We start from the raw sequence: 15,355 nt of genomic DNA, 5'->3' as shown, positions 1-15,355 counted from the left end.
ATTATTGAGATTTTTGAAACTCTTAAATGAATTAAAATAGTCAAAATGTCAATAATTTGAGTGGTGCATTTTGTTTGCTTGTTCTATATAGTAACAAAAACTCATTAATTAGGGTGGTCAATATCTTCTGTTTGTTATCTGATATAAACTTATCGTTTCTTTTATGTCAAACTTTGACAGCCGAGATTATGATAACGAGCATGTGGTAATAATGCGACGTTCAAACTGACATATCTTTGAACTATATATATGTCACTCCTCTTTCCACAACTATCTCATAAGCCATTTTTTTTAAAAACTCATAAATCATATTGAGAACAAATAGATTTGGTTATATATGGCTTTTACGCACGTTTGTTTATGGACGTTAGTCGCCTTCGTGCTGACGTGGACGGTGTTCTACCTTACCAACATGAAGAAGAAGGCGACGGATTTGGCTGATACGGTGGCTGAGGATCAAAAAGACGGTGCTGCTGACGTCATTATCGTCGGGGCTGGTGTAGGTGGTTCGGCTCTCGCATATGCTCTTGCTAAGGTATGTAAAGTGGCGTCATAGCTTTGTGTCCAAATATTAAATCTGCATCACACTTTTATTAACTACTTTCTTGTACTAAAATCTCCGTATTAATAATAGGATAAAACCTATACACATTATGTATGTTTTTTTTTTGGCAAGATAGATATTGCAATATTTTGTTTTTGCATGACACAATCAAAATCGGCTCTAAGAATTGAAAAACGCCTAAGGATATAAGAACAAATTAAAGCGCAATAATTAGGAATCTTTAAAAGGAAAACTAATGAGAATTGAGTTAGGAGATGTGTAACTCTAGAACTTTTTTCGTCCACGTTATAATACCTCTAGCACTAGATTACAAGTCTACGAGAACATTTTAGTCAAAAAGGGACCGAATGAATATAGGAAAAAATACCTTAAGGCAGAGTCGGCTTTGAATACAAATATTATACACAATCATTTTCCTATGCTAATATCCGACTATAGGATGGGCGTCGAGTACATGTGATCGAGAGGGACATGAGAGAACCAGAAAGAATGATGGGTGAGTTTATGCAACCTGGCGGACGACTCATGCTTTCTAAACTTGGCCTTCAAGGTCTGTGTCCGCTTTACTTTGATTTTACATTTATGTAAACCAATCAAGAAATGTATATTGCGTCTTAGTTCCATGATGTCATGCGTTTATAATTTATATAGATTGCTTGGAAGACATAGATGCACAGAAAGCCACGGGTTTGGCAGTTTATAAAGATGGAAAAGAAGCAGACGCACCTTTTCCAGTGGATAACAACAATTTTTCTTATGAACCTTCTGCTCGATCTTTTCACAATGGCCGATTCGTCCAACAACTGCGTCGAAAGGCTTTTTCTCTTTCCAAGTACGTCAAAAGGATACTTCTTTGTTCACAAATATTTATAGTCATTGATTTAGTATATATAGTCATTGATTTATTATATTCAATGGAAAATCATGAATACGTCTGATATACAGTAATCGACTAATATTGCTCCAAAATAAGTATTTTGTATACAAAAGTAACAAGAAAAAAACATAAAACCTTTTAATTGGCAATTAAGGGAAGCTAATAAAGTTTGATAAGATATATTCTTTTTTTTTTTTAATTTGATTGTTTAGGAAAAACACACATATTAAGGTAAACATATTAAAGTTGATTTTCAATGTCTTTTTTTGTGTTTTACATTTTTCTACATCTTTAAACCAATGATATTCAATTATTTTTAATTAAAGTTTACAATTCATCAATAATAACTAATAAATATTTTATAGAAAATCTAAAAAGTGAATCTTTTTGAAACAATTGTTTTTCTAGAAAATATATTTTATTATATGTACTTTTTAGGCTTTTACTATTAGCAATTTAACATCATGATAAATACTTCAATAGAATAAAATAGATAGATGGTAGACCCTCTTCGTATATCCAATTAGCGTCTAATTAAATTTTGTAAATCGGAAAATATTATTGAACATCCAATTTTTTATACTAGAAAATATTACTAAACTTGATAATAGCAAGGATTTTGTTTACTAATCGTTAATTCGTAGTGTGCGCCTGGAAGAAGGAACGGTGAAGTCTTTACTAGAAGAAAAAGGAGTGGTCAAAGGAGTGACATACAAGAATAAAGAAGGCGAAGAAACAACAGCCTTGGCACCTCTCACTGTGGTATGCGACGGTTGCTACTCAAACCTTCGTCGGTCTCTTAATGATGACAACAATGTAAGGATGCTTCTTTAAACGAAAATACTACAATCTTTTCATATAAACGCTAATGGCATTGCACTTGTGTTATTCACTCTGATTTATTCAGTTAGTTAATAAGCATTAATGCGCTATAACTTGATACAGGCTGAGATTATGTCGTACATAGTTGGTTACATCTCAAAGAATTGTCGGCTTGAAGAACCCGAAAAGCTACACTTGATATTGTCTAAACCATCTTTCACCATGGTATACCAAATAAGCAGCACTGACGTTCGTTGTGGTTTTGAGGTTCTCCCCGAAAATTTTCCTTCTATTGCAAATGGTGAAATGTCTACTTTCATGAAGAATACTATAGTTCCTCAGGTACGCATTGAAAAAGAAACTAAACATATAAATACATATAACTAATTTGTTGTTACTTGTGCAAGTCATACCTAGATACATTCTAACATGTGCAAGAGTTCCATAACTCCATGCACAATATATATTCAATTAACATCTCTTACACTTATTTTTCAGGTACCTCCAAAACTCCGCAAAATATTTTTGAAAGGTATAGATGAGGGAGCACACATAAAAGTGGTGCCGGCAAAGCGCATGACATCTACTTTAAGCAAGAAGAAAGGTGTGATTGTATTGGGAGATGCATTCAATATGCGTCATCCAGTTGTTGCATCTGGAATGATGGTTTTACTGTCGGACATTCTCATTCTACGCCGTCTTCTTCAGCCATTAAGCAACCTCGGCGATGCAAACAAAGTCTCAGAAGTTATCAATTCCTTTTATGATATCCGCAAGGTGAGCATATGTACATATTAATCTTAAACATGAAAATTTGATTTGTTTTGAAACTAATACATGATTGTTTTATGGTGTCGTAAGCCAATGTCGGCGACGGTTAACACATTGGGAAATGCATTTTCTCAAGTACTAATTGGATCAACGGATGAAGCAAAAGAGGCAATGAGACAGGGTGTCTATGATTACCTTTGTAGTGGCGGGTTTCGTACGTCAGGGATGATGGCTCTGCTCGGCGGCATGAATCCTCGTCCTCTCTCTCTCGTCTATCATCTTTGTGCCATCACTCTATCCTCCATTGGCCAACTGCTCTCTCCATTTCCCTCTCCCCTTCGCATTTGGCATAGCCTCAAGCTTTTTGGTGTAAGTCAATATATCTCTCTATATATCAAGTAGATTTGTTTCCTTCTTTTTTTTCTACGCTTTTTTATATGCTAATTACTATTCGGAATTGATGTTTTTTTGGTTATGTATGTTTTATGTGAATCACTAGTTGGCCATGAAAATGTTGGTTCCCAATCTCAAAGCTGAAGGAGTTAGCCAAATGTTGTTTCCAGCAAATGCAGCCGCGTATCACAAAAGCTATATGGCTGCAACCACTCTCTAAACTTTGATGCTCTCAATCGCAATATATATGGAGCACGAATCTATGTGATTGTGCATTTGGTAAACGTGTATTGCAGTGCTTATAATTATTAGTATGTAACGGGGAAAAGTTCTAAACACAAAAAAATAAACTTTTGAATGTTATATGTGTGAATTATTTTTGTTGTTACAAGTAATGCTCTTTTTTTTTAGCTTCACACATGTATTATTGGAGCTAATTTTTTGTTTCTCTGTTCTTTTATTTTTGTTTTCTTACTGTATTTACTTTGAAAAGTTTCGTTTTATACATATTGGACATTTTTTAGTCATCCGGTCTTCATATACATTAGCACGACTCTGGCTAAACGTGTAAATGAAACTGAAACAGAAAATTACATGGTTAATCTGATATATATATCTGTTTTTAATTGCTTATTTAAAACTTTGATATAATACGATGACAACGTTCGTGCCTACTGAAACTATTTCTGATCAATTCTCTCTATATATATACCACTTCACTTTTCTGAATTCAGTTATAAACTATATCAGTTTTTCTTTTTTTGTCTAAAACTTATAAACTATATCATAGAGTAATTTATCACGCAATTAATCACTAAACCGTAATGGATATGGTTTTTCTGTACTTGTGGTTATGGATGCTACTCGCTTTCGTGTTGATGTGCGAGGTTGTTCCACGTCGCCAACCGGTCCTATCTTTCGATCTTGTTTAGCATCTTCGAAGCATCACATTAATGGTCTTTCTTGCTAAAGATCCATCTAGAAGCATGGGATCCTTATATTGCACTAAATGTCTATTTGTTCACAAGGAAATTGTTAACCCATAACTTTTGTAAAACCCATCACTTTTATTTATATATTCAAATTTTCACAGAGAAAAGGTGTATCAAATTTGCTCGTTCTTTTAATAAGTGCTTTGTCTTTTTGAATATAAATTGACATTTTCTTAAAAGAACAAATAAATAAGTGCTTTGTGTTCGTATATGCATACAAACCCAAAAGAAACCATGTGTATTTATTGAAATGACTAAATACGACTAGATTTTTAATGTGATTTTCCTATAAACAATAGTGTACCTCAGTACCTATATCTAGCTACGTAATATACACATGCACTATGTAAAACATGAGTCTTTACCGTGGAAGAGTTTTGATACTACATATAGATTAATACGTAAGTATATGTTACTTTGGTTTCCATGTATGTTTGTTTGTGAAATCGTGTACATAACAAACATGCACCAAAAATAGATGCATCATCTCTTCAAACGTTAAAGAAACCAGCATTAGCTAAAACGAAATTTGATTTGTGTCCGCATAGAAACTGGAGGAATACATTGTGAAAAATAATATGAAAAAATCTAAACTGTAGTATGCCTAAAATATCATTTCGTTTCATTACTCGAGGCCGGTCCAATGTTTCCAAAAGAATTTTGGATGTTTCATCCACAACTATAAGTTTTGTTCTTATGTTATAATGTGATTCTCTAAGCGATGGCTTCTTGTGTCTAACTGTAATAACCCGCTCTGTGGGACCCGCACATGTGGCCACTCTTTGTCATGTGCCATCCTGCGGGCTCTATAGCGCATCGACCCTAACCCCTCACCTTGGGCCACCAAAGCCCTAGGCCACCAAAGCCCACAAGTAGGTTATTGGTGCGCTTGGCGTTCCTCGAACCCAAGACCTCATCCTTTAACAACTTTCCCAAAGGACAAGCTGTTACCAATTGACTTGGGTTCGAGGAACGCCAAGCGCACCAATAACCTACCTGTGGGCTTTAGTGGCCCAAGGGCTTTGGTGACCCAGGGCTTTGGTAGCCCAAGGTGAGGGGTTAGGGTCGATGCGCTGCAGAGCTAACAGGATGCCACGTGGCAGAGAGTGGCCACGTGTGCGGGTCTCACGAGGCGGGTTGTTACACTAACTTCTGGACCGACCTTCTGTTATCAAACAATTGATTGATATATTCAGATTTAGCTAATTTCCTTACTATTTAAAATCGTCATTCAATATTTTCAAAGATGTCAATAATTTAAGCGGTACCTTCTATATACTAACAAAATCATTTATTAGGGTGGTCAATGTCTTGTGTTTGTATCTGAAATGTATATAAATATCATTTGTTTATGTCAACAATGAAAACGAGTTATGTGGACAACAGAAAAGATAACTTTATTGTGGTGATGCCACGTCCAAACTGATATAACTTTGCATTTTATAGGCATGTTTTACTCCTTTTATAGTAATCTAAACCATATTGAGAACTAGCTAATAGATATGGATATGGCCTTTACGCACGTTTGTCTATGGACGCTACTCGCCTTCGTGCTGACCTGGACGGTGTTCTACGTTACCAACAGGAAGAAGAAGGCGCCGGAATTGGCAGATGCGGCAGCAGAGGAGAGAAGAGACAGTGCTGCTGATGTTATCATCGTCGGGGCTGGAGTAGGTGGCTCGGCTCTCGCATATTCTCTTGCTAAGGTTTGTAAAGTGGCGTCATACTTTTGCAAAAATGATAGGAATAAGTTTAGTACTATATATGATTGTTTTTATTGTTTCATAGTAGAATTCTATTGCAATATTTTGGTTTTGCATAATGTATAACCTTATGCCTAATTTCCGATTATATATAGGACGGGCGCCGAGTACTTGCGATAGAGAGGGATATGAGAGAACCAGAGAGAATGATGGGTGAGTTTATGCAGCCAGGAGGACGACTCATGCTTTCTAAGCTTGGCCTTGAAGGTTGGTCTCTTTTAATTTAACTTTCGTTTATATTTACATTTACTTTTTATTTTTAATCGGAGAATCTAGAACCAAACTCTATACTAAATTAGAAACTGGTGACAAATCGAATAATTTTGTTATTAAAAATATAGTGTTCAACTATGATTTAAATCGCAGTAAAACTCTAACCATGATTCCAACTTCTTGATGAATTATTTTAGCTACTAGACCATGAGTTAGTTTACATTTGCGTTATAAAAATAAACAAATGTCTTAATTGGATGATCGATCGAATTTGTGCGTTTTTCAATTGTATGTTTAATGTGAATCACTAGTTGGCTTTGAAAATGTTGGTTCCCCATCTCAAGGCTGAGGGAGTTAGCGAAATGTTTTTTCCAGCAAACGCAGCCGCATATCGCAAAAGCTATATGGCCGCATCTGGTCTTTAAACATTGATGCTCTAAACAGCAACATACGTAAGCTTGTAAACTCGTTGAAATGTTATTGTAATGCTTAGCTTACATAATATTACTTAATGAGTTTCTTCCTTCTACTAGCTAACGCATTGGTTAAAAAGATCCGACTCAGGAAAAGTGAAATCCAAATCCTCTCAGATGAATCTATCCATTCTAACATGTTGTTTAAAATACATCCTCGAGAAAACAATCCTTCATTTTTTTTTTCTTTATATTAACCATTAACCAAAAAAAAGTATTAATATATAACAACAGGGGAAATTTCTACGAAAAGAAGAAAATTTAATAAAAATAAGAAGATTTCGTTTTGTGTTGAATGTTTGTGTACAATTTGTGGCTTTGATATATATTTTATTTTTTTGTAGAATTTGATATTGTTTTATTAGAGTATAGTGTAATATGTTTCTTATAACTATACTATAATAGAAATTATGAGAGAGAATTTACGAAAAATAGTATCCCATCAAATTGTTCCATATACTATAATTTAAATTTATTATTATATTTTTCAGTTTGATCATATATTAAATAATTTTAAGGTTTATGAAAGAATGAGTTTTCAACTAAAAATTTTAAATAAATTCTAAATCCTCATGTGGTCAAATGCGATCAATATAGGCCCTGTTTGTTTCTCCATCCAAATGGATCATCTGGATGAAAATGAAAAATGATGTTTGTTTTTTACAAATTAACAAATCATTTGGATGTTTCATCTGTTAAACTTAGGCTAATTTGTGAAACTCATTTGGATGGATTTGGTAGAACCATTTGGATGAAGATGATTTAGTCCAAAAAACAAATGACAAATATACCTTCTTTTAATAATGTTAATTTTCAATAGATTTTTTTTTTTTTTAATTACATATTATACCAAAAAACTCTAAAAATTGTGAAATCACTGACTATTATTTTACGTCAAAATTATAAATTCGTTTTTCCCGCCAAAATCGCAAAATCATATTTTCCTCCAAAGTCGCAAAATCATATTTTCCCGCCAAAATCGAAAAATCATATTTTCCTGTCAAAACGTTAAAATCATATTTTCCCACAAAACCGCAAAATCATATTTTTCCGCTAAAACCGTAAAATCATATTTTCCCGTCAAAATCACAAAATCGTATTTTTCCGCCAAAACCGTACAATCGTATTTTCCCGTCAAAACCGTAAAATCATATTTTCCCACCAAAACCGTAAAATCGTATTTTCCTGCCAAAACCGTAAAATCGTATTTTCCCGCCAAAACCGTAAATTCTATTTTCCCGCCAAAACCGTAAAATTGTATTTTCCCGTCAAAACCACAAAATCATGTTTTCCCACCAAAACGTTAAAATCATATTTTCCTGTCAAAACCGTATTATCATATTTTTCGCCAAAACCGTAAAATCATATTTTTTCCGCCAAAACCGTAAAATCATTTCTTCGTTAAAATTATATTTGGTAATGATGTTAAATATTTGTCATTTGTTAAAATTATAACATGGGTATTTTAGTCATTTTTATTAGAATGAGAATGTAGATGAATTACAAAATGATCAAACAAAAAAATATTCATTTAAATGCATCATTTAGATAAAATACTAAATAATCAAACAAACATCATTCAAATGCATCATCCAAATGATCCATTTAGATGTAAATGCCAAATGATCAAACAAACAGGCCATATTCAAATTATCAAATATAATGCAATCATGAGTTCACACCATCGTTTTCGCTATTGATTATATAATTTTAACTTCACATTAATATACATAATTGGGTATGTAATCAAACTTTTTAGTAAAACAATATACGTTATAATCAATTTTAATATTTCAAACTCCACATAATTGGGTATACCATCTAGTATGTCTAAGAAAACATACTAAAATAATGTTTAATATTTTTGTCAATTCACATTTAGCCATATCATATTCATATCCATAGTTTGTTTGATAAATTCTTTAACACTTAAATTTGAACTTCAAAATTTAGTCAGTTGCAATCCCTTTATTATTAAAAGGGAAGTACAAATTGAAATTTTGTCTAATTTGGCCTCAATTTTGATTTCAATTTTGGATTTTGTTCTTTGCTATTCAAAATCATTAAGGGTAATTTGGTCTTAACAATCTCCTAAACTTTATATGATCCGATTCAATTTAAACCGTTCAATAAAATTAATTCCCTTCAATCTAAACCGTTCAACAAAAATAAAAAATCTATATCGTTTTTGAAATCAAAATATGATCACATTCCATCCCTAAAAACACTATATTCAATCATGAAATCAATAATCAATAATATCCAAATCATATATTACAATTCTTCACTAATCATTAGAAATTTATATTTATAAGTTTAAGATATCAAATTTATTCAAAATATTTAGTATAAGAACCAAATAAACCGATTGCCCGCGGTAAACCGCAGGTTAAAAACCTAATTTTTATTATTATAATAGTTTTCTCAAAGAAATTCTAATATATATATATATATATATATATAAATTACTCCAGAAAAAGTTGTGGACATCGATAACATACATCTTACTGCATCTGTCCCAATAATTGATTTAGTTATATGTGGTGATGAGGTTTATATTGTCGTATTCATAGAAAACATCCAAAAAGAGTAAAGTCTCGTGTCTATACATCTATTTATAGAAAAATAAAAAATAAGATGCAGCACGTAACAATGAATGACATAATTAATTGGCCTTTAAAATGTCTTTGAAGTCGACCTTTAGGGAGGGTTATGCAGATAAAACACTTCCCACCTTTAGTGATATTTGGGTTATTTTTCTATATTTAAATGTGATTAAGGAGTCCAATGAACTTATCGTTGTAGGTATGAGAAACGTTATTTACGGGTTCAGACAAAAGTTATTTAAATGGAGTAATTTTAAAAAAAACTAAACATTTTGATCCACTAAGGAAGATGAAACATTCATCAAGTTTGTTAATGACCTAGTTTAGATCGACTAGCTAGATGGCTAGCCATGTGGTTGTCTCGTCATCGAACATCAAATACTAATTAATTTTTCTTTTTCTCAAAGTGTAACTTTATATATCATTCAAAAGATCTATACACTGCAATGCCAAACTCTTGTTTAGCCAGACACATATCTACTCGATTACATATATGTGATTTGCATTGTGAAACTTTTTAATAATCTCAAACCACAAAAAAGAGCAGTTCAAGCACTACAAACGATACTAATAGTGCTTCAGCTTGTTGATCTAATTGAAGTAAGCACTATAATTTTAAATTTAAATCCTTTATCAAAAATTTTTTTTAACAAAAATAACAAAAATTCGTTCGATCCAAATTTAGTTTATTACATAATTTAAATTTAGAACAAATTAACTGCATATAGAAATATAAAATATTTCATTCTGTTCTAGTGAATATTTTTTGTTTTTTGAATTTTTTTTCCCACATAAAAAAAATCATGTGTTTTTTATTGTTAAGCATGCAAAATTGCAAACTGCCGAGAAAATAGCTAAAAATTGTAGCAAATTATTTTAATGGATATTATATATCATTTTGTGACGGTGTACAAGAGGATATTCATAGCAAAGTGATTATGTTTGAGCCCCACAAAAAAAAACTTATTGAATAACATAACTAACAAAAGAAAAGTTTATTGAATATTTGGAAAGGTAATATATCCATCCATAGAAATTAAAATTAATTTATAATCTAATTTGTGGACCAGATAATCCTTTTGAAGCCTAACTTAACTGCCACATGTTGCTGCCGTCAGCACCCGTTTTGCGGAACTGAAACAAACGAAATGTATATTCTATATTTAGTTTTACTTGCAGATTTTACACTTGTAACAAAAAATGTGAATTGAGAATGTGTTTTTAAGTAAGTAGTTAAGTTAATTTGTCTTGGTCTTCTTCACTAGATGATTTGAATAAGTTGTGTTACTTTGTATAGTAGGGATCCAATTAACTATAGATCGGATTTTATAGATCTAAAGATGTTAAGTAAAAAAAAAAAAAAAAAAAAAACTTGCAACAAATTTCTATTTTCTTTCAAATTTGCCTTTGGTTTGCTTTAACAAGTCATTTTTGACAAACAAATACCTATGTCTAATTACCGTTCCAAATTTAATTTGAATCTGTCCTTTTCTCTATAATTGTTGTCACAACTATTAAAAAATAATTAATAATTATTATTACTTTCACAACTTAATTTTTTTTTCCACAACTATAAAAATGGAAAATTAGTGAAATAAGTAGTTAAAAAATAATTAGGTAGATAGTCTTTAAAAAAAAATGTCTTCAATGAAATACCGACCAAATACGTTACTCCATTGTCAAAATCATGGCCAAGTTAGCTACCGTCTTGACTAGTTATTCATCATTTAAGAGTGTAAAAAAATGTCAAATATTTGAGTGGTGCCTTTTACTCGATTGTTCAAAATAGAAACATATTCATTAACTAGGGTGGACAATATTTTCTGTTTGTATCTAATAAAAATAAAATCGTCGTTTGTTTTTTTTTGTCATCTTACACAGCTCATAAATGATAACGAAATATGTGGACAACAGAAAATATCAATTTATGGCTTTCTAAATTATTATAATAATTTAGCATGTGGTGATACCACGTCCAAACTGACATATCTTTGCACTATATATATGTTGTTATTCCTCTTTCGATTCCCTCATAAACCATATTAAGAACTAGCTTATAGATAAGGATATGGCCTTTACGAACGTTTGCCTATGGACGCTACTCGCCTTCATGCTGACTTGGACAGTGTTCTACGTCACAAACAGGGGGAAGAAGGCGACGCAGTTGGCGGATGCGGTGGTTGAAGAGCGAGAAGACGGTGCTACTGACGTTATCATCGTTGGGGCTGGAGTAGGCGGCTCGGCTCTCGCATATGCTCTTGCTAAGGTATGTAAAGTGGCGTCACAGTTTCACAGATTTGCGTCTTAGTATTAAATTGATTCTTGTTGTTTTTGTATAATATTTGTGCATGAGTACTGATAAAGGTTTGAACTATATACACTATATATGATTGTTGTTGTTTTTTTGCATTATACACTTCGGCTGCAATATTTTTGGGTTGGAACGAATATATTCGTATGCTAATTTCCGATTATAAATAGGACGGGCGTCGAGTCCATGTAATAGAGAGGGACCTGAGAGAACCAGAGAGAATCATGGGTGAGTTTATGCAACCAGGAGGACGACTCATGCTCTCTAAGCTTGGTCTTGAAGGTCGGTCTCTATTTCAGTTTCATTTATGTAATTAAATCAGAAAGTCATATAATTGTGTCTTAGTTTCATGATCATATTTTTGCGATTATATATATATATATATATATGTATAGATTGTTTGGAGGGAATAGATGCCCAAAAAGCCACGGGCATGACAGTTTATAAGGACGGAAAAGAAGCAGTCGCATCTTTTCCCGTGGACAACAACAATTTTCCTTTTGATCCTTCGGCTCGATCTTTTCACAATGGCCGATTCGTCCAACGATTGCGGCAAAAGGCTTCTTCTCTTCCCAAGTAAGTATTATGGTCATGTTCGTTAGGAAGTCAGCGACCAAGTGTTGTTGTTCGTTTGACAGTGGATACACCGATTAATCGTAGCGATCAACGACTAAAGTTTTCAGTCCTTAGATTTCTCAAATCTCAAATAACTAACTACAAAACGAACTGACTACAAATAAAATTAAAAGAAACAAATATAATTCTAATTAAATAAAAATTTAATTTAAAATAAATATAAAATATATTAGGTTAAACAAAATAAACCTAATTGAATATATATGAAGTAATAAATAAGGAAAAAAATCCCTTCAGTTAGCACCTCATATTTTTTAAACATTGGACAATAGCTACTATATAATAAGCTTGACAATAGGAATGGTTTGTTTTATAACGCTAATCAATACACTGCACCAAACATTTATTGGTAGTGTGCGCCTGGAAGAAGGAACGGTGAAGTCTTTGATAGAAGAAAAAGGAGTGATCAAAGGAGTGACATACAAAAATAGCGCAGGCGAAGAAACAACAGCCTTGGCACCTCTCACTGTAGTATGCGACGGTTGCTACTCAAACCTTCGCCGGTCTCTTAATGACAACAATGTGAGTATATATGCTCAATTAAACAGATATGTCATAAATCTTTTGCTATACACGCTAATGACATAATTGATGTTACTTACTCTGATGTAGGCGGAGGTTCTGTCATACCAAGTTGGTTTTATCTCAAAGAACTGTCAGCTTGAAGAACCCGAAAAGTTAAAGTTGATAATGTCTAAACCCTCCTTCACCATGTTGTATCAAATCAGCAGCACCGACGTTCGTTGTGTTTTTGAAGTTCTCCCCAACAACATTCCTTCTATTTCAAATGGTGAAATGGCTACTTTCGTGAAGAACACTATTGCTCCTCAGGTACACTACACATTGGGCTTTATTCAATTAAAAAACCAACTCAATATAGAACTATATTACTAAGTTTGTGTACATAGTAGATAAGTAATACATATACACATTCTAAATTTGTTATAAGTACATGCATATATATATGTCTTAACGTTTTTGAACATTTCTTTTCAAGGTACCTTTAAAACTCCGCAAAATATTTTTGAAAGGGATTGATGAAGGAGAACATATAAAAGCCATGCCAACAAAGAAGATGACAGCTACTTTGAGCGAGAAGAAAGGAGTGATTTTATTGGGAGATGCATTCAACATGCGTCATCCAGCAATCGCATCTGGAATGATGGTTTTATTATCTGACATTCTCATTCTACGCCGTCTTCTCCAGCCATTAAGCAACCTTGGCAATGCGCAAAAAATCTCACAAGTTATCAAGTCCTTTTATGATATCCGCAAGGTGAGCATATATCTAAAACATGAAAATTTGATCAAAATTGCAACCTCAAAATTTTAAAAAGAATACATGGTTTTTTTTTTGGTGAAGCCAATGTCAGCGACAGTTAACACGTTAGGAAATGCATTCTCTCAAGTGCTAGTTGCATCGACGGACGAAGCAAAAGAGGCAATGAGACAAGGTTGCTATGATTACCTCTCTAGTGGTGGGTTTCGCACGTCAGGGATGATGGCTTTGCTAGGCGGCATGAACCCTCGTCCGATCTCTCTCATCTATCATCTATGTGCTATCACTCTATCCTCCATTGGCCATCTACTCTCTCCATTTCCCTCTCCCCTTCGCATTTGGCATAGCCTTCGACTTTTTGGTGTAAGTCACTAATTCTCTCCCTCCTTATATCAAATATTTTCTTTAGAATTGTTTTTCATTTTTGTTAATACTCTTTTTATCTTACCACTAATATTTGACAATATTATTATTATATTTGGATATTTGTTTTCCTTGAATTAAATTGTATGTTTTATTTGAATTACCAGTTGGCTATGAAAATGTTGGTTCCCCATCTCAAGGCTGAAGGAGTTAGCCAAATGTTGTTTCCAGTCAACGCCGCCGCGTATAGCAAAAGCTATATGGCTGCAACGGCTCTCTAAAACACTGGTGCTTTAAACTGCAAAATATAACACATATATAAATCACGAATCTTTGTGATTCTGCATATATTGTGTTCTACAATTATTCTCATATAAATGAAAATTGTTCTACGTAAAAGTAAAAAGAAGGAATTGTAATACTAATAAAACGAGTTTTTAATTCTGTTGAATGCTTGTGTATATTGGTGACCTCTGGTTTTCTTGCACAGTATATCTTTATTCTTATGTATACTAAAATCGAAGTTATAAGAATGAATTTACGAAAGAAAAAAACAGTCTAATGATATTTTAAACTTCTTATATATCTTTAAATTTTAAAATTTTAAGATTTTAAGAAAAACAAGTTTTCAAAGAAATATATCTATAAATTGTGGCAAAACTAATGAGATGTTATGCTATCAACTACTATAATGCAACCATAATATTTCACAACATATTTTTCGTTATTAAATATAATCTTTACTTTTAAACACAGTAAGTTACTTTTTATAAGCAAATATATATTATAAATAATTTAAAATAATTTAAACTCGACATAGTTGGAATAATGTCATCTAGTATTTGCAACGTGCAAACATATTAGGAGAAATATAATGTTTATAAAAATAAATTTAATCTTATTTTACTACATCATGTTCTAGTTACTTTTATTGTTTTGATATCTAGAATTCAAATTTCAATTTTAGTTTCAGTATTAATTTCATTTTTATTTCTAAAATAGATAACCACTGATGAAAATCTATTGCTATTAATTTAATTTTTATTTCTAAAATAGATAACTACTGATGAAAATTTGTTGCTATCGATATAACATCTTAGCGCAGTCGTTCCAATAGATGATGGAGTCTGTGGTGAGGTTTTTATCAAAAAAAAAAAGTCTGTGGTGAGGTTTTTGTTTTCGTGTTCATGAAAAGCAGCCACAAAAGTGATAGTCTCGTCCCTCTCTATACACTTAATTCATTGGTCTTTTAAGGTCATGCAAACATAGACCATACACTTTACCATTCAGC

The 15,355-nt window shown here is 32.5% G+C and overlaps 3 protein-coding genes across 8 annotated transcripts; all 3 read left to right on the top strand.

The window, feature by feature from the left end:
- Nucleotides 1-234: 234 nt before the first annotated feature.
- SQE6 (squalene monooxygenase 6) lies at nt 235-4,022 on the top strand. 3 transcript variants are annotated; one of them, NM_122321.5, is made up of 8 exons: nt 235-535; nt 1,004-1,115; nt 1,217-1,397; nt 2,087-2,258; nt 2,388-2,606; nt 2,763-3,041; nt 3,126-3,404; nt 3,535-4,022. In NM_122321.5, the coding sequence occupies exons 1-8, from the start codon at nt 338-340 to the stop codon at nt 3,646-3,648; spliced, it is 1,554 nt and encodes a 517-aa protein (NP_197804.1). In that variant the 5' UTR covers nt 235-337; the 3' UTR covers nt 3,649-4,022. The 3 variants fall into 3 exon arrangements, with proteins under 3 accessions (NP_197804.1, NP_001330191.1, NP_001330190.1); NM_001343845.1 differs by having other exon boundaries at nt 277-535; nt 2,763-3,404; nt 3,535-3,864; NM_001343846.1 differs by lacking the exon at nt 235-535 and having other exon boundaries at nt 839-1,115; nt 3,535-3,864.
- A 1,809-nt stretch (nt 4,023-5,831) lies between these two features.
- Nucleotides 5,832-7,236, top strand: AT5G24155 (FAD/NAD(P)-binding oxidoreductase family protein). Of its 3 annotated transcripts, none has more exons than NM_147909.3 (3): nt 5,832-6,126; nt 6,279-6,390; nt 6,772-7,236. In NM_147909.3, exons 1-3 carry the CDS (start codon nt 5,923-5,925, stop codon nt 6,819-6,821), a joined length of 366 nt encoding a protein of 121 aa, NP_680214.1. In that variant the 5' UTR covers nt 5,832-5,922; the 3' UTR covers nt 6,822-7,236. The 3 variants fall into 3 exon arrangements, with proteins under 3 accessions (NP_680214.1, NP_001331786.1, NP_001331787.1); NM_001343844.1 differs by having other exon boundaries at nt 6,708-7,236; NM_001343843.1 differs by having other exon boundaries at nt 6,279-7,236.
- Nucleotides 7,237-11,413: 4,177 nt separating this feature from the next.
- SQP1 (FAD/NAD(P)-binding oxidoreductase family protein) lies at nt 11,414-14,639 on the top strand. 2 transcript variants are annotated; one of them, NM_122320.4, is made up of 8 exons: nt 11,414-11,741; nt 11,957-12,068; nt 12,182-12,362; nt 12,776-12,944; nt 13,035-13,253; nt 13,420-13,698; nt 13,786-14,064; nt 14,232-14,639. In NM_122320.4, the coding sequence occupies exons 1-8, from the start codon at nt 11,544-11,546 to the stop codon at nt 14,343-14,345; spliced, it is 1,551 nt and encodes a 516-aa protein (NP_197803.1). In that variant the 5' UTR covers nt 11,414-11,543; the 3' UTR covers nt 14,346-14,639. The 2 variants fall into 2 exon arrangements, with proteins under 2 accessions (NP_197803.1, NP_001031935.1); NM_001036858.1 differs by having other exon boundaries at nt 11,508-11,741; nt 13,786-14,062; nt 14,232-14,623.
- Nucleotides 14,640-15,355: the final 716 nt, after the last annotated feature.

Source organism: Arabidopsis thaliana, chromosome 5, assembly GCF_000001735.4.
Source record: "Arabidopsis thaliana chromosome 5, partial sequence".
Lineage (NCBI taxonomy): Eukaryota > Viridiplantae > Streptophyta > Magnoliopsida > Brassicales > Brassicaceae > Arabidopsis > Arabidopsis thaliana.
This window is presented reverse-complemented; position numbering and strand designations above follow the sequence as displayed.

Coding starts and splice junctions, on each gene's coding strand:
- AT5G24155 (NM_147909.3), top strand. CDS start 5,923: ATGGATATGGCCTTTACGCACGTTTGTCTATGGACGCTACTCGCCTTC. Junction 6,127..6,278: donor TCGCATATTCTCTTGCTAAG/GTTTGTAAAGTG, acceptor GATTATATATAG/GACGGGCGCCGAGTACTTGC. Junction 6,391..6,771: donor TTCTAAGCTTGGCCTTGAAG/GTTGGTCTCTTT, acceptor TGTTTTTTCCAG/CAAACGCAGCCGCATATCGC.
- SQP1 (NM_122320.4), top strand. CDS start 11,544: ATGGCCTTTACGAACGTTTGCCTATGGACGCTACTCGCCTTCATGCTG. Junction 12,069..12,181: donor CTCTAAGCTTGGTCTTGAAG/GTCGGTCTCTAT, acceptor ATATATGTATAG/ATTGTTTGGAGGGAATAGAT. Junction 13,699..13,785: donor CCTTTTATGATATCCGCAAG/GTGAGCATATAT, acceptor TTTTTGGTGAAG/CCAATGTCAGCGACAGTTAA.
- SQE6 (NM_122321.5), top strand. CDS start 338: ATGGCTTTTACGCACGTTTGTTTATGGACGTTAGTCGCCTTCGTGCTG. Junction 2,259..2,387: donor CTCTTAATGATGACAACAAT/GTAAGGATGCTT, acceptor AACTTGATACAG/GCTGAGATTATGTCGTACAT. Junction 3,042..3,125: donor CCTTTTATGATATCCGCAAG/GTGAGCATATGT, acceptor TGGTGTCGTAAG/CCAATGTCGGCGACGGTTAA.